We start from the raw sequence: 17,396 nt of genomic DNA, 5'->3' as shown, positions 1-17,396 counted from the left end.
AGATACTTGTGCCTGGCTGTGCTAAGACCTAACCCAGTTTGTATGCCTCCTAATACTCAAATAACGGTGTGGGAAGCAGGACGATGCTCTCCCTCCAGGGGAACGAAGGGAGCAAGACGTCGTCCCCCTCAGGGTGAACAAGATGGCGCTGGCAGGGAAAGGAACTGCTAAAGAAGTAAACAACAAAACGAGGTGCATGCCTCCCGCGTGATCCCGTAGCTGATTGGATAGAAGACGCATGCCCTTCACATGATCAGCTCCCGGATTGGACTGCTGTGTGCATGGACTCTATAGTGCTTTTGATTGGTCGCTGCGGGTATATAAACCATGTGGCTCTGTGCTGGGGGCGCTCTCTGGACTCCCGAGTTAAGGAGGCCTGTCTGCGCAGATGCCAAATAAATCCTCTTGCTTTTGCATCAGCTGGTCTGGACTCTGAGTCTTTGGGGTGTGCCTCTCGACATGTTAGTAGCCTCACTCAGAGGGTCTAACACCCCATCTTCTGGGAGTAGGGGGGTACCCTCCCGCTCCTGTGGCCCGGACACTCATTCCTTCTCACTAAAGCAGCGATCAAACCCTGCCGGTCTCCTGAGAGCTGAACGGGAATGGCTTTCCTGCTGGGAGAAAAGAGAGCAGGGTGCCAGGACTGGGTCCACAGGGATGTAGACCTCTGGGAGGCGGCCACGTCTGCAAAGACCGAACGAGGAGCCTGGAGGCGAACAGCCTAGGCTGCCTGGGGAGCGGGTGGACAGCCCACTTCCTCCTGCTCCAGTCATTCGCACACCTGGGGCTTGGGTGCCCGGCAACGCCCCAAGCTCCACCACAGCGCTTCCGCCCTCACCGTCCGAGGATGCCCCGGAAGGCCCCGGGTCTGTGCAGCCGTCGGCCACTCCGCGCCCTTCCCGCCAAACCCACACCCAGTCAGAAGGCGCCACAGATCCGCTGGCCGAGCATCAGCCAATAGGAAGTAGGATCCGGAGCCTTGGCCCGCCTTGAGGGGCTCCGGACCAATGACTGTCCCCAGCGAATCCGGGGCAGCACGAGGCAGCTGGGGGCGGTTGGGCGCGCGTGCGCCGTGGTGGCTCCCGCGGCAGTTGAAGTCAGTGGCGGCGTCCGGCGGCAGCGGCGAAGTTCACCATGGTAGGGTCCCGGGACGGGCCCAGGCCGGGGGGCGCAACAGCCCGCCACTTGGGGCGGCCAGAGGGGAGGGTGGGAGAGGAGGCCGGGGCAGGGCGCGGGCGGCCCCGGGCGGCCCCGGTGCTCTCGGGTCTGAGGGCAGCGGTGACCGGATGAAGGCGGATTGTCCTGGGAGTCGGCGGCTGAGCGCCCGCCGCAGCCGGGTGGGAGAGGGAGGGATCTTGGTTTTCACGAGTGATGCCGGGGCGCTGATGGAGGCAGGCAGGGTCAGGTGGTCAGTCTCTGGGAGCAGCGGTGGGCTCTGCTTATCCCTGCGCCTAGAGGGCCCGCAGTGCCTTCGTGCCTGCGGCCGGGGCTGTTCCTCCTGTTGGAAGTTTCCACTGAGCCGCCGCTGTGGTGGGCCGCGGTTAGGCCGCCCCGCCTCGGGACTGGCAGCCTCGTGAGCGCCGCTTCCGGGCGTGGCTGCTCCACTGCCGATCCAGCTCCCTGCCCGTGCGCTGGGGAGACAGTGGAAGGTGGCCCAAGGCCTGCCCAGTAGTTCCAGGCCCCTGGCTTCGGCCTGGCCCAGCCCTGGCCATTGCAGCCATTTTGGGAGTGAAGCAGCAGGTGCAAGATCTCGCTCTGATTCTGCCCTTTTCCAGGTCTTTTAAAGCAAAAATTCAACTGAGGAGTTCTGAAAAGTTGTATTCTCCATTTTGTGTGAAAGACAAAGATCTTCCATTTGCTGGTTCACTCCCCAGCTGGCCGCGACAAGGCTGCTGGGCCATGCCCGAAGCCTGAAGTTGGAGCCTTGGTGGCAGCCGGTCTCCCACGTGTGCGTCAGGAGACCGAGTACCTGAGCGGTCCCCTGCCGCCTCCCAGGAAGCTGGAGTTGGGAGCAGAGCCAAAACTCAAACCCAGACATTTGGATGTGGGAAGCCAAGTGGCATCTTTTTTTTTTTTTTTTTTTTTTAATTTTTTGACAGGCAGAGTGGACAGTGAGAGAGAGAGACAGAGAGAAAGGTCTTCCTTTGCCGTTGGTTCACCCTCCAATGGCCACTGTGGCTGGCGCGCTACGGCCGGCGCACCACGCTGATCCGATGCCAGGAGCCAGGTGCTTTTCCTGGTCTCCCATGGGGTGCAGGGCCCAAGCACCTGGGCCATCCTCCACTGCACTCCCTGGCCACAGCAGAGAGCTGGCCTGGAAGAGGGGCAACCGGGACAGAATCCGGCGCCCCAACCGGGACTAGAACCCGGTGTGCCGGCGCCGCTAGGCGGAGGATTAGCCTAGTGAGCCACGGCGCTGGCCCAAGTGGCATCTTAACCAGTGTCAAATGCCCACCCTTGAGAAGCTTTTAAAAAGCTTATTCACTGGGGCGGCGCTGAGCATAGCAGGTAAAGCCTCCCCCTGCGGTGCCGGCATCCCATATGGGTGCTGGTTCTGGGCTGTTCCAGTTCCGATCCAGCTCTCTGCTGTGGCCTGGGAAAGCAGAAGATGGCCCAAGTCCTTGGGCCCCTGCACCCACTGGGAGACCCAGAAGAAGCTCCTGGCTTTGGATTGGCCCAGTTCCAGCTGTTCTGGCCATTTGGGGAGTGAACCAGCAGATGGAAGACCTCTCTCTTCGCCTCTACCTCTCTGTATAAGTAAATAACTCTTTAAAGTAAAAAGTTACTCATTTCAAAGCAACACACAGGATCCTAAATAACTACCCAAGTCTGAATAATCCTAGTGTGTCAGCTTGCAACTCAGACAGTCCCAGCAGTGTTCTCTCCATAGCAGAGAAGAGAGATGGAAACGTTCCCTCTGTTAGTTCACTCCCCAAATCGCAGAGACAGCCAGGGATGGGGCAGGCCAAGCCCCAGAGCCTGGAACTGTCGGGAACTGCCACACGGGTGGCAGGGACCCAGGTACTCGCGCTGTCACTTGGCAGCCTCCCAGGGTGCACAGGGTGGGAAGCTGGATCGGAGCAGTGTCGCGGGGACTCAAACCAGGAACTCGGTAATGGGTGCGAGCATCCCTTTTAGTAGCACTGTGCCAGAGGCCTGCCCTGGAAATGGTGTTTACTGAGATGAGAGCTTACTAAAGAAATGTACAATTGGGGGGTGAGTGTTTAGCATTTAAGATGCCTGTTAACAAGCTCGTGTCCCACATCAGAGTATGCAGGTTCTAAACCCAGTTCTGGCTTCTGACTGCTGAGTCCTGACTCGTGCAAACCCTGAGAGGTAACTGGGCTCCTGCTGCCCACATGGGAGATCTGGATTGAGTTTCTGCTCCTAGGCAGTTGTGGAGTGAACCAGGACATGGGAGTTCACTGTCTCTTTAGTCTAATTTCAAATAAATTTTTAAAAAGAGTTATTTAGTTGAAACACAGACTTACAGGGAGAGAAGGGGAAAGATAGAGATCTCCCATCCACTGGTTTGCTCCCCAAAAGGCCGCAACAGCCATGGCTGGGCCAGGCGGAAGCCATGAACCAGGAGCTTCATCCAGGTCTCCTACATGGGTAGCTGTCGCTCCCCCATTCGCGGAGGAACGACACCGGACCCTGCGCTGTTTTTGCCCGGCTCTTCCCGGGTTAGCTGCCGTTCCCTCACTCGCGGAGGAACCACGCCGTCCCAGGTTAGCTGCCGCTGCCCGCCCCCGCCCCCGCGGAGGAGCGGCATACCGCCAGCCGGCTCTCTCAGGGGCTGCTCAGGTGTTCCTCAGATGTTTCCCTCAAATGTTCCTGGTGCATGTTGTCTCTCTCCTCCTTTATAGTCCTCTTCCACCAATCCCAACTCTGCTACCCACACGCTGAGCACACTGCTCTCCTCCAATCAGGAGCAGGATCAGCTGCTCTCTCTCTCAGCACCATATTGTGGGAGATCAGATGCATAGAATTAGTCCTAGTTCCAGTAATTTAGTCTAGTCTCAGTTGCTCCCCACAGGTAGCAGGGGCCTAAGGACTTGGGCCATCTTCACTGCTTTCCCAGGCGCATTAGCAGGGAGCTAATCAACAGTGGAGCAGCTGGGACTCGAACCACTGCCCACATGGGATGCTGGAATTTCAGGCGGTAGCTTATGCATTATGCCACAATCCTGGCCCCTTCAGTAAATTCTTTTTAAAGATTTATTTATTTATTTGAAAGACAGAGAGGCAGAGAGAGGTCGGTCTTCCATCTGCTGGTTCACTCCCCAGATGGCCACAATGGCTGGAGCTGTGCCAATCCAGATCCAGGAGCCTCCTCCAGGTCTCCCACACAAGTGCAGGAGCCAAAGCACTTGGGCCATCTTTCACTGCCCTCCCAGGCCACAGCAGAGAGCCGGATTGGAAGTGGAGCAGCTGGGACTCAAACTGGCGCCCACCCTGGGAAGGCAACAGAGGATGGCCCGAGTATTCCAGCTACCCATGTGGGATACCTGGAATAAAGTTCCTGGCTCCTGGCTTTGGCTTAGCTCAGTCTTGGATGTGGCAGCCATTTGGGGTGTGAACCAAATCCCTCTCTCTAACTGCCTTTCAAATAAATACATACATCTTTCTGTCTGCCTTTTCAAATCAATACTTTTTTAAAAATAAAGAAGCCAACACTGGCACCATCTAGTCCCGGCTGCTCCACTTCTGATCCACCTCCCTGGCAATGGCCTGGGAAAGCAGTAGAAGATGGCCCAAGTGCTTGGGCCCTGCACCCACGTGGGAGACCTGGATGAAGCTCCTGGCTTTAGTCTGACCCACCCCTGGGCATTGCAGGCATTTTGGGGAGTAAGCCAGCAGATGGAAGCTCACTTTCTTTTTCTCCCTCCCTCTCTTGACTCTGCCTTTCAAATAAATAAATAAATCTCTAACAAAAACTATAAAGTAAAATCCAAAATTGACCCAGGTGAGGGTCGCAATGATAATTTAAAAAAAAAAATATTTTTTTTGACAGGCAGAGTGGACAGTGAGAGAGAGACAGACAGAGAGAAAGGTCTTCCTTTGCCGTTGGTTCACCCTCCAATGGCCGCCGCGGTCGGTGCACTGCGGCTGGCACACCACGCTGATCCGATGGCAGGAGCCAGGTGCTTCTCCTGGTCTCCCATGGGGTGCAGGGCCCAAGCACTTGGGCCATCCTCCACTGCACTCCCTGGCCACAGCAGAGAGCTGGCCTGGAAGAGGGGCAACCTGGACAGAATCCGGCACCCCGACCGGGACTAGAACCTGGTGTGCCGGCGCCGCAAAGCAGAGGATTAGCCTAGTGAGCTGCGGCGCCGGCCTGCAATGGTAATTTATAGTGACTCTTGAAAGCAAAGAATAATTTTCCCGAATGCTCTGATTAGAGATGGAAATGGCTGTTCTCCATCCCCATTTTATAAATGAAGAAATTGGGGATTTATAGATGTCACAGATCTTACTTTGATGTTACTGGGGCAAGCCGAGTAGAATGCCAAATAAGGCACCTTGTGAAATACACAGTACCTGGATTTAAGTGTAAGGCAAAATGATCTGTCTTTTCCTCTCTCTCAACTCTGCCTTATAGATAAATTAGTAAGTTATTTAAAAAGTAATATGGATTCAAAATGGTGTCGTTAAGTAGACTCAAAAGGGTTTTTCCCTGAATGGTGGTGGATTCCTCCCTTGGAGGAGTGAGTTCCTTTGTATTGGAGAGCTTTCTGTGGGCTGGCATGGCACAGTGGGTTCAGTTTCCACTAATAACCCCAGCACCCCATACTGGAGCCACCAGTTCAAGTTCTGGCTGCTCAGCTCTCTGCTAATCGGCCTGGGAAACCAGTGGAAGATGGTCCAAGTACTTGGGCCGCTGCCACCCCTGTGGGAGACCAGCGTGCAGTTCCGGGCTCCTGGCTTTGGCCTGGCCCTGCCCTGGCTGTTGCAGCCATTTGGGGAGTGAACAAGTGAATGGAAGATCTTTGTTCTCTGTGTCTTTCAAGTAGATAAACATCGTTTTTTTAAAACAAATTCTTTCTACTTTAAAAAAATGCTTTCTTCTGAGTATTGATAATCATTATGTTGATATTTGAATGCCTCTCCAGACTGATATTTGCTGCAAATACAGTAGGAAATAGGACTTCAAGTTCTTAGGATTGTAGATTAGAATTGAATGGGTGAGCACCTCAAATTTGATGTGATCTCTGAGTATTTGTGGTTTACAATATCCACAAGTCGGGGTGGATATTTGATCCAGCAATTAAGATGTTACTTGGGACACCCACATTCCATGTTAGTGTCTGGGTTTGAGTCCTGCCTGAGCTCCCAATTCCAGCTTCGTGCTAATGCACTCCCTGGAGGCAGCAGATGTCCCAAGCACTTCCGTCAGTGCCTTGCACAAGGGAGATGTGAATTGAGTTCCGGGCTCCTGGCTTTGCCTGCCTCCCAGCCCTGGCTGTTGCAGGCATTTGGAGAGTGAACAAGTGGATGGAAGATCTACCTCTGTTCTGTTCCTGTCCCTCCTCTGCCTTTCAAATAAGGATTTTTTAAAATGGGGCCGGCACTGTGGTGTGGCGGGTAACCCTCTTCAGTGCCAACATCCTGTATGGGCGCTAGTTTGAGACCTGGCTGCTCTACTTCTGATCCAGCTCTCTGCAATGGCCTAGGAAAGCAGCAGAAGATGGCCCAAATCCGTGGGCCCCTGTACCTGTGTAGGAGACCCAGAAGAAGCTCCTGGCTTCAGATCAGCCTAGCTCTGGCCGTTGCAGCCATCTGGGGGGTGAACCAGCGAAAACATTTAAAAAATAAAATAAAATTGAATAAATCGCTAGTGTATGTCCAGTCAGGCTCCTGGCAGGAAACAGGTGGTCCATTCAAAATGGGTGCCTTGAGGAGAAGCTAAGCAGCATAGATATGGATAGGGTCAAACCATGAGGGCAGGCGTTTATTCTTGGGCTGAAGATACCAGTTAGGACATCCATGTCCCACGCTGGAGTGCCTGGCTGAAGTCCAAGCTGGTCTGTGCTTCTGATCCAGCTTCCTGCTACTACACCTGGGAAGCTGTAGGTGATGCCCAGATGCTGGGGTTTCTGGCTAGCGTGAGGAGATCCAAGTGGAGGTCCTGGATCCTGGATTCCCCCTGGTCCAGCCCTGGCTGTTGGAGGCTTTTGGGGGATGAACCAGTGGAGGGGAGATGTTTCTCATCTCTGCCTTTCAAATAAATAAAAATAAGTTAAGTAAGAGTCATAACATAAGAAAGCATCAGAGGACAGTTCTGGGTCCCAGCATGCCTCGTGCCTGGAGCCGTTGCGCTCCTGGGCTTGAAGAGGTCGGAGGAGGAAGTAGTTACTAGCAGTTGAGAAGGCAGCTGTGTGAAGAGTGCCAAATGTTGAGGACTGGGCTTTGATGAAGGCTCTCAGAGTCCCAGCCAGTATGTAGGGAGGGAGCCAGGGACCAGGCCCCTGACCACACTGTCTGGTCGGCTGCTGCTGCCTGTGTGAGGCCAGAGGCCAGGGATGCCCTCTGATGCTGACCACATATGTCAGCCTCCCGAAGCACACAATGGGATTGAAACGACAGACTGGATGTGGAAGGGCAGGTGGCAGACACATAGTGACCACGTAGGACCTTGCCCATTCTTTCTCTCCCAATTCATATGATCTTATCTTTTGATCAGGCACAGTGTATTCAGAGAATTACTGTGGCTGGACATAACAATGAGCTCATCTATTTTTGAAAGATTATTTATTTGAGAGAAAGAGAGAGAGAGGGAGGGAGATTTTCCATCTGCTGGTTCATTCCCCAGATGGCTGCAACAGCCAAGGCTGAAGCCAAGAGCAGTAGCTTCATCCAGGTCTCCTCTGAGGGAGACAGGAGCCCAAACTTGGGTCATCTTCCACTGCTTTTCCCAGGCTGTTAGCAAGGAGCAGAATCGGAAATGGAGCAGCTGGGACGGGAGATGTTGCAGGCAGCGGCGTTACCTGCTGTGCCACAGTGCTGGCCCCGGGGATTCATTGGTGATGTCACATGGCCACCGACTTTTAAAATAATGTGATTTTTGTGTGATGGCAGACATTTAGGTTCTGGGGCTAACTCTGGCACTTAATAGCTAGGGTGAGCAAGGATACAAGGGTGACCTAACCATTGTAGAAAATAAAAGTTGAAAAAGCCCTAGAAACTGAAGCGTTATACACTATGAAAGGGTTTCACATGCCCTGTAGCGCAGCTTGCCTGACAATGAGCGAGTTTCATGTTTATGTTCTGGTTCCCAGCGCGAGTGTATCTCTATCCATGTGGGGCAGGCGGGCGTCCAGATCGGCAACGCCTGCTGGGAGTTGTACTGCCTTGAACATGGCATTCAGCCCGACGGTCAGATGCCAAGTGACAAAACCATCGGTGGCGGTGATGACTCGTTCAACACGTTCTTCAGTGAGACGGGGGCGGGCAAGCACGTGCCCAGAGCCGTGTTTGTGGACCTGGAGCCCACGGTGGTCGGTAGGTGCTCGGGCACCGGAGGGTGGGACGCCCGGCGTGGGCTCCCCTGCAGAGAGAACGGCTGCAGGAGCCCATGCTGTTGTTGAGTGAGAACCGAAAGGCTCACGATGCAGTCTGACTGTGCGACTCGGCAGCCCCTGACCCACAGCTGCTCTGCCGGCACACGGTGGGCCGCGGAGAGATGTGCCGGGGGCTGCCTCGGCCTTGGTCGGGTGGCTTCTGCAGACCCCGTGTGTGCTGGTTCCCTCCCTGCCGCCGTGCTCTGTGTGCTGGTGTGTGAGTCCTGAGGTGCATCTCCCACGTGACAAGGTCAGCGTAGAGCATTCGTGTGGTTCTCCCAGCTTAGAGCCCAAGGTCATGTGAAGGAGAGCTGCCGAGAGATGGGTGTGCCAGGGGACGACAGTGTCACAGCCTGGGGGGCCCAGAGCACCTGGGCAACCCCGACAGGACTGCCCAGCCAAAGCCACACTGACCTGGGCACTGCCCAGTTTTAAATTATTCCTTGAAAGAAAGCGGACGGTCCCCGTGTGAGGGGGGAGAGCTGCTGTCCCTTCACAGCAGCAGGGAACTCTGGGATTCCTTCGGTGAGTTGACTCACCCGCTGAGATCCATGAATTGTGGGTGGTTTTGCATCACAGACGTTTTCTGAGACACTTGGGCCCGTGGGGGCTACAGGGCACAGCATGTGCTTTGTGGAACTAGCAGGGCCGGCCGCGCAGTCTCGGTGAGTACAGCAGGCCCCGCCTCCCTGGTGTCTCTGCAGACGAAGTGCGCACGGGCACGTACAGGCAGCTGTTCCACCCGGAGCAGCTGATCACCGGGAAGGAAGACGCGGCCAACAATTACGCCAGGGGCCACTACACCATCGGCAAGGAGATCGTGGACCTGGTGCTGGACCGCATCCGCAAACTGGTAGGGGGCGCCCTCGTCCCGCACAGCCTTGGGTTGGCAGGGGAGGTCGCTCCCCAAAACTCAGGCCAGGATCAGGAGCCCGACCGAGTCTGCAGAGGCCTCCGCGGAGGGTGCGTGTGGGACTCAGCGTGGGTCTTATCGTGTGCTTCTTTGCTTCTGCTCTAATACGTGTTCACCGCGGACGGCTGAGTCTGTGTTAAAGTTGCAGAGGCCGAGAGAAGTGAGCCCGCTGGGGGCAGGTGGGCGGCGCGGCCTGCCCGGCCCGCTCACGCTGTGTGGTTTCTCGCAGGCGGACCTGTGCACGGGGCTGCAGGGCTTCCTCATCTTCCACAGCTTTGGGGGCGGCACCGGCTCCGGGTTCGCGTCTCTGCTCATGGAGCGGCTGTCGGTGGACTATGGCAAGAAGTCCAAGCTGGAGTTTGCCATCTACCCAGCGCCGCAGGTTTCCACGGCCGTGGTGGAGCCGTACAACTCCATCCTGACCACCCACACGACCCTGGAACATTCCGACTGTGCCTTCATGGTGGACAACGAAGCCATCTATGACATCTGTCGGCGCAACCTGGACATCGAGCGTCCCACGTACACCAACCTCAACCGCCTAATCGGGCAGATCGTGTCGTCCATCACGGCCTCCCTGCGATTCGACGGGGCCCTGAACGTGGACTTGACGGAGTTCCAGACCAACCTGGTGCCGTACCCCCGCATCCACTTCCCGCTGGCCACCTACGCCCCGGTCATCTCGGCGGAGAAGGCCTACCATGAGCAACTGTCCGTGGCCGAGATCACCAACGCCTGCTTCGAGCCGGCCAATCAGATGGTGAAGTGCGACCCTCGCCACGGCAAGTACATGGCCTGCTGCATGCTGTACAGGGGCGACGTGGTCCCGAAGGACGTCAACGCGGCCATCGCCACCATCAAGACCAAGCGCACCATTCAGTTTGTGGACTGGTGCCCGACCGGCTTTAAGGTAGGCCTGGGTGCCGGGAGGTGTCACCCCATCAGTGGGCAGCAGACCTCTGGGAGAATGCTGTCCCCACGCCCACACCCACACCCATGGGAGACCACCCCATGGGTGTCAGCCAGGCTCAGGTCATGCGTTAGTGAACCAGAATGGTCATGTATTCTGTGACATCTGTCAGTCTTACTTTCTGATCATCACAACTGTATGTGGTCAGTGTGTGTGTGTATGTAACAGAATAGGCTGTTTTCTGAGGAATTTTTTGTCCTTTTCTGGGTGGTAGCATTACTGTGGGAAAGGCAGGTTAAACTTAGAGGGTTTTTAGGAGCATTTTGGTGTTGGGTGTAGTGAGTGTGTGTGTGTTAATTCTGAGGTTTTTTGGTTTTTTTTTTTTTTTTTTTTTTTGACAGGCAGAGTGGACAGTGAGAGACAGACAGAGAGAAAGGTCTTCCTTTTGCTGTTGGTTCACCCTCCAGTGGCCGCTGCGGCCAGCGCACCGTGCTGATCCGAAGGCAGGAGCCAGGTGCTTCTCCTGGTCTCCCATGGGGTGCAGGGCCCAAGCACTTGGGCCATCCTCCACTGCACTCCCAGGCCACAGCAGAGAGCTGGCCTGGAAGAGGGGCAACCGGGACAGAATCCGGCGCCCCGACTGGGACTAGAACCCGGTGTGCTGGCGCCGCTAGGCGGAGGATTAGCCTGTTAAGCCGCGGCGCCGGCCCAATTCTAGTATTTCTACAGCCTGCTGCCATTTAATTGTCCTAGAATTTCCAAGTCCCGTCCTGTGGAGTGTTTGGTTTAACAAAAAAACCATCAAGAGCCATTAGCGATACAAATGGCCACACTGGGGCCAGTGCCATGGTTCACTTGCTTAATCCTCTGCCTGCGGCACCGGCATCCCATATGGGTGCCAGGTTCTAATGCCTGTTGCCCCTCTTCCAGTCCAGCTCTCTGCTGTGGCCCGGGAGGGCAGTGGAGGATGACCCAGGTCCTTGGGCTCTGCACCCGCATGGGAGACCAGGAGAAGCACCTGGCTCCTGGCTTCGGATTGGCGCAACGCCGGCCGTAGCAGCCATCTGGGGAGTGAACCAACAGAAGGAAGACCTTTCTCTCTGTCTCTCTCTCTCACTGTCTATATTTCTACCTGTCAAATTAGGAAAAAAAAAAAAAAAAGAAAAGTGGCCACACCTTTATTTCTCTTTGTAAGCTTAGAAATTCCAGGCTGGGTTTTCCTGAAGCGCACAACGTGTGGCCCGTCCCCGGTGATGGTGGGTGGTAGAAGCCTCGCGCCTCCCAGCTTTTCCCCTTGTGGGTCACAGAGTCCCGTGCATCCTGCCTGTCCTGGGCCGGCCTGGCCTTGGCCTTGCTCTGGTTCCACCACAGCAGTGGGTTCCCCTCTGGGGTTCTTCCTCCCGGGGTCAGGGGCTCGCGTGGTTGGTGAGCCGGCTTCCTTACTGGCATCGGTTTTGTGGGAGCACAGCCGCGCGGGCACACGTAGGTGTTGTCTGCGGCAGCTCTTGCAGGACAACAGCAGGGCTGAGAAGTGGTGACTGGGGCCGTGTGGCCTGGGAAGCCGAGCATTTGTACCTTCTTGCCCTTGACCAGGAGGCCTGCTGACTTGTACTCTGCAGCCAGAGCAGCTGCCGGTCCGCACTGGATGCCTCCCCTTTGGTTTGAACCTTGGTCTTTCCCCAACCCCAACTTCAGCACTGACAGCACCCCCTGCCACCAGAGTAGCACCCTTCATGTGACCTGTGACTGTTGACCTGTCGCCTTGGCACGTGCCAGTGAAGGCGTGTTTGGGGCATTGGCAGGGCGTGATCTTCCCTGGAGAGAGCCTGGTTGCAGACAGACAGACGGCCCCTGCCTGCCAGTCCTCGGCCTCGCTGTGATGCAGAAGTAGAAGCTGCACTTTGGATTCTGATCTCCGGGGCTGGCAGGGCCGTCTGGCGTTGCCAGTGGCTTCCAGAGGCAGGGCTTGCAGGAATCACACGAGCTCGTCAGCACTTTGTTATAAAACGGGTTTTGTGTGAGCTGATTTTGCCCGACTGTCGCCTGGGTCGGTTCTGAGCGCGTGCAAGGCGGGCAGGGCTCGGCTGTGCGGTTCAGTGGTCAGAGCGCTGACTGCACTGGTGACTGGGGATGGCTGTACTGCGACAGAGCTCCCGAGAGTGGAGGCGCCCTCGCTGTGCTGCATCTGAGGGGACACTTCAGCTGCAGACCCCATCCCCACCTGTGGAGAGGAAGATCCTCCAAGTACACGGCCAGGGGCACTGTCTCCCACACCCGGCCTCGCAGGACGCTGGGCTCCCTGGTCATCAGCGGGTGCCTCCTGTCCTCCTGTGAGGGCAGGCAGCCGCCATTCCGGCTTTGGTAGACGCTGCACTGATGCTTCCTCCTCCTCCTCCTCCGGCAGGTGGGCATCAACTACCAGCCCCCCACCGTGGTGCCCGGGGGCGACCTGGCCAAGGTGCAGCGGGCCGTGTGCATGCTGAGCAACACCACAGCCATCGCCGAGGCCTGGGCCCGCCTGGACCACAAGTTCGACCTCATGTACGCCAAGCGGGCCTTCGTGCACTGGTACGTGGGCGAAGGCATGGAGGAAGGGGAGTTCTCCGAGGCCCGCGAGGACCTGGCCGCCCTGGAGAAGGATTACGAGGAGGTGGGCGTGGACTCCGTGGAGGCGGAGGCCGAGGAGGGGGAGGAGTACTGAGGTCTTCCGCCATCTCAGCTTGGCTGCTCCCTGGTTTACAATTAAAGTTTCTGTATAAACTGCAAACCTGGCTGTCCTCTGTCTCTGCCTGCAAGGGTGCCTGGGGCGAGTCTACATCCAGGCTTTCAGATCACAGAGGTAGTTTTTCTCCATTGACTTTGCCATGGGGGCCTCCTCTGTGGGTGAGATGGGTTGACTGAAGTACAAGAACTGGAGGGTTCTCGGGTGAGGTCCGGCTAGGGATGTAGGAGTTCTCTGACCTGTGGGTCAGACGTCTTTGGGGGAAGGGTGTTCCTGAATTCTCTGTGGCATTCAGGACCCTCTGAAAGGCCACAGTGCACACCGTGACCTTCCTGCTGCATGGGACTAGGAGGCACACTCCCTTCCTGCTCTCTGCCCCGGCAGCAGGAATGGGTCTGGGAGGAGCGCCACACCTTTCACCTCAAGTGAAGTGTGTTGACGTTTGTTCATAAAAGGCCTGGCAGTGTGGCACAGTGGGTTAAGCTGCCACTTACAACCCTGGTATCCCACACTGGAGTGCTGGTTTGAGTCCCAGCTCCCTGCTTATGTCCCTTGTAAGGCAGGGGATGATGGCCCAAGTATTTGGGGCCCTGCCACACCTATGGGAGTCAGGATGGAGTTCCAGGCTCCTGGCTTTGGCCTGGCCCAGCCCCGGCTGTTTGGGGAATGAGACTCCTGCGTTTGCAGAATGAACCAGAGGATGGAAGATTTCTCTTCCTCTCCATACTACTTGGCCTTTCAAATACATTTTTGAAAAAAGAAAAGGGAGGGGGTTGCCGAGCATTATGGTACAGCAGGTTAAGCCACCCCTTGCAATGCTGGCATCCCATTATCAGAGCACTGGCTGAAGCCTTGGCTGCTCCACTTCTGATCCAGCTCCTTCCTAATGAGCCTGGGAAAGCAGCGGAAGATGGTCCAAGTGTTTGGGCCCCTGCACCTACGTGGGAGCCTGGAAGAATCTTGCTTTGGCCTGGCCCAGCCTTGGCTACTGCAGCCATTTGGGAATAAACCAACAGGTGGAAGACCTGTCTGTAACTCTGCTTTAAAATAAGTAAGTAAATCTTAAAAAAAAAAAATCTTGCTCTGTCTCTCCCTTTCAAATAAGATACAAAGCACATGAGAAGGACCTGGGATTTTTATCCCCGGGGAAGCTAAGAAGGCATCCTGCCAGTTCAGTGGTTGCCACCAGACAAGACTTCTTGGACAGTTTATTACCCAGCACCCAGCACCCAGCATGAGCATCAACAGATTTGCTCAGTTCCCCTGCCCCAGGCCCGAGGTGAGGACGGCCTTGGATATCTGTGGGGGTGACAGGTGTTACAGCAGAGGAAACCTGTATTGGGGGGGTGTCTCAGGCTCAGCACCCAGCCTTCAGCTCATGCTTTCACATGTGGGTGGTGACAGCCTCCACCTCAGAGGGTGCCTCCTGGGACAGAGTTGGAGATGAGACAGAACAGAGCCTAGCCTGTGGCAGTGCGGGGTTACCTAATGAGTAGAGGCAAATGGAGAAAAACGGGGACTCAGGTGGGTGTTGTACAGTGGGTTAAGCTGCCGCCTGCAACACTGGCATCCCATACGAGTGCTGGTTCAAGCCCCCGCTGCTCCACCTCCCATTCAGCTCCCTGCTCATGTGTCTGAGAAGGCAGCAGGGGATGGCCAAGTCCTTGGGCTCCTGCCACCCATGTGGGAGACCTGGACTGGAGTTCCCGGCTGCAGCCTGGCCCAGACCCAGCTGTTGCAGGCATCTGGGGAGTGAACCAGGGGACTGAAGATCCATCTCTCCCTCTGCCTTTCAGGTAAATAAATAAGACTTTTTTCTTTTTAAAGGAAGGCCTGACAGTACATGCATACATGTAATACAGGCAGCTTGTTGACCAAGAGGGGACTCGGAAGGAACAAACACGGCAGCTATGTGGCTAAGCTGAGGGGTGAGCCACTCCAGCCTCTGCCCTCCAGGGACACTGCAGTAACGGCTTAGGATGGAGCTGTAAGATGAATAGCATGGCGCTGGCGCTGTGGTGCAGCAGGTGAAGCCACAGTCTGGTTACTGGCATCCCATATGGGTGCCAGTTCGAGTCCCAGCTGTGCCGCTTCCCATCCAGCTCCCTGCAAATGCGTCTGGACTAGCAGCAGAAGATGGTCCAAGTGCTTGGGCCCCTGCCTTACAGGTGGGAGACACAGATGAAGCTTTTCAGTATTGAGCATTAAAAAAAATATCTTCTGGAGCCAGTGCTGTGGTGCAGTGGGTTAACGCCCTGGCCTAAAGCACCAGCATCCCATATGGATGCCGGTTCTAGTTCCGGCTGCTCCTCTTCCCACCCAGCTCTCTGCTGTGGCCTGGGAAAGCAGTAGAAGATGGCCCAAGTCCTTGGGCCCCTGCGCCTGTGTGGGAGACCCAGAAGAAGCTCCTGGCTCCTGGCTCTGGATCGGCGCAGCTCCAGCCATTGCAGCCAATTAGGGAGTGAACCAGCAGATGGAAGACCTCTCTGCCTCTCCTCTCTGTGTAACTCTGACTTTCAAGTAAATAAATTAATTAAAAATCTTCCTCCTTAAGCGTGACTTTTTCTGCAAATGCCTTTTGACCTCCTGGGTCTCTGCAGGTAGGGATGAGGCTAAGATACCAACAGCCTGTGCTACCTCTGGCTCACGGCTGCCAAATGTGAACAGCTGGGAAATGACTCGTGATTCTGTTCAGGATAAACACATTTGTCCCTCTCGGTCCCAGCGCCTGCAGGAGGGAAAGGTTCTCGCGCGTATGATGGCTTCTCCTTACTGTATGTCTTAATTTAGACGAGGACACAGAGAGAATGGCGTCCTTTGTTCTCCTTGAGCTCAGATGAATGAATTCGGACCCCAGCGTCCCGATAGCCTCTGTTCCTCAGTCCCCAGCAAGATTGGGCTTTCCTGTTTTTGTCCCTCGCGTGGTTGAATGTCGTAGTCACGCTTTGTGTAAGTGGAGAAAAAAATACCCATGAAGGAAGCGTCAGGGGAGCTTACCAGGTGCACGGTTCAGCCAAGTAGGTGACGCGCTGGGATGCATCTCTTTGTGTTTGCTGGGATCGGGAAGGGGTGTGACAATTCGTCAGAAGAGACCCCGGCATGCAGCCAAATAACTTTACCACCTGAAGAATGAGGTAGTTCCTCCACATCACCGGGCTGATGAGCTCCGGCCTCATTGCTTGAAAGCTGAGCGTGTGGGAAAGCACACAGCTCAACGTGACGCTCACGGTGCACCAGCTCACTGGTGATTTCCAGCCTGTAGGACCTTGACCTCTGATCCCCATAACGGGCCTCCTCCTGGACGTGCCGGCCGGTGGGTGCAAGTAGACCATTTATATCCTCAAGTGTTTCTGTGAGTGAAACAGGAAAAAAGTGGCGAGGGGAGGGGTAAGTCAGGTGAAAGGGCAGAGCAGAGAGCTGTGGAAGCCCGAAGATGGACAAGTCCATGGAGAATGGAATCGAAAGACAAATGGAGACCAGCGCTGTGGTGTGGTGAGTTAAGCTGCTACAAGCAATGCCGGCATCCCATGTGGGCAGCGGTTCAAGTCCCCACTGCTGTAATTCTGATCCAACTCCCTGCTGATGCATCCAGGAATGCAGCGGAAGATGGTCTAAGTAGGGGCCGGCGCTGTGGCACAGTGGGTTAAAGCCCTGGCCTGAAGCGCTGGCATCCCATACGAGCGCCAGTTCGAGTCCCGGCTGCTCCTCTTCTGATCCAGCTCTCTGCTGTGGCCTGGGAAAGCAGTAGAGGATGGCCCAAGTCCTTGGGCTCCTGCACCCATGGGAGACCCGAAAGAAGATCCTGGCTTCGGATCAGCGCAGCTCTGGCCATTGTGGCCATCTGGGGAGTGAACCAGCGGATGGAAGACTTCTCTCTCTGCTTCTACCTCTCTCTGTAACTCTGCCTTTCAAATAAAATAAATCTTAAAAAAAAAAGATGGTCCAAGTCCCTGGGCCCTTGCCACCCCTGTGTGAGACCCAGATGAAGCTCCTGGCTCCAGGCTTCAGCCTGGCTCAGCCCTGGCCATAGCATCCATTTGGGAAATGAAACAGCAGATGGAAGATGTCTTTCTGTCTCTCTCTCTCTCTCTCTCTCTCTCTCAATAACTCTGCCTTTTAAGTAAGTAAATAAATTAGGGCCAACTCTGTAGCGTAGTGGGTAAACCACTGCCTGCAGTGCCAGCATCCCATATAGAGCCAGTTCAAGTCCAAGCTGCTCCACTTCTGATCCAGCTCTCTGTTATGGCCTAGGAAAGCAGTAGAAGATGGCCCAAGTCCCTGGGTTCC

General features: G+C 55.6%; 1 protein-coding gene and 1 long non-coding RNA gene across 5 annotated transcripts; both read left to right on the top strand.

Moving 5' to 3' along the window:
• Nucleotides 1-975: 975 nt before the first annotated feature.
• On the top strand, nucleotides 976-13,154 carry LOC100350967 (tubulin alpha-3 chain). Of its 4 annotated transcripts, none has more exons than XM_089323594.1 (5): nucleotides 982-1,137; nucleotides 8,313-8,505; nucleotides 9,269-9,417; nucleotides 9,707-10,387; nucleotides 12,792-13,154. In XM_089323594.1, exons 1-5 carry the CDS (start codon nucleotides 1,135-1,137, stop codon nucleotides 13,086-13,088), a joined length of 1,323 nt encoding a protein of 440 aa, XP_089179720.1. In that variant the 5' UTR covers nucleotides 982-1,134; the 3' UTR covers nucleotides 13,089-13,154. The 4 variants fall into 4 exon arrangements, with proteins under 4 accessions (XP_089179722.1, XP_089179721.1, XP_089179720.1 ...); XM_070066255.2 differs by having other exon boundaries at nucleotides 8,283-8,505; XM_089323596.1 differs by lacking the exon at nucleotides 9,269-9,417 and having other exon boundaries at nucleotides 976-1,137.
• A 3,165-nt stretch (nucleotides 13,155-16,319) lies between these two features.
• LOC149119926 (uncharacterized) lies at nucleotides 16,320-17,045 on the top strand. Its single transcript, XR_016227045.1, has 2 exons — nucleotides 16,320-16,601; nucleotides 16,702-17,045. It is a non-coding gene; the product is annotated as an uncharacterized LOC149119926 (long non-coding RNA).
• Nucleotides 17,046-17,396: the final 351 nt, after the last annotated feature.

This window comes from Oryctolagus cuniculus, chromosome 21 (assembly GCF_051225735.1).
Source record: "Oryctolagus cuniculus isolate XC-2025 breed Fujian yellow rabbit chromosome 21, ASM5122573v1, whole genome shotgun sequence".
Taxonomy (NCBI): domain Eukaryota; kingdom Metazoa; phylum Chordata; class Mammalia; order Lagomorpha; family Leporidae; genus Oryctolagus; species Oryctolagus cuniculus.
The sequence above is the reverse complement of the archived record's forward strand: the minus strand, read 5'-3'. Positions and strand labels throughout refer to the sequence as shown.

Coding starts and splice junctions, on each gene's coding strand:
- LOC100350967 (XM_070066255.2), top strand. Junction 8,506..9,268: donor CCTGGAGCCCACGGTGGTCG/GTAGGTGCTCGG, acceptor GTGTCTCTGCAG/ACGAAGTGCGCACGGGCACG. Junction 9,418..9,706: donor TGGACCGCATCCGCAAACTG/GTAGGGGGCGCC, acceptor GGTTTCTCGCAG/GCGGACCTGTGCACGGGGCT.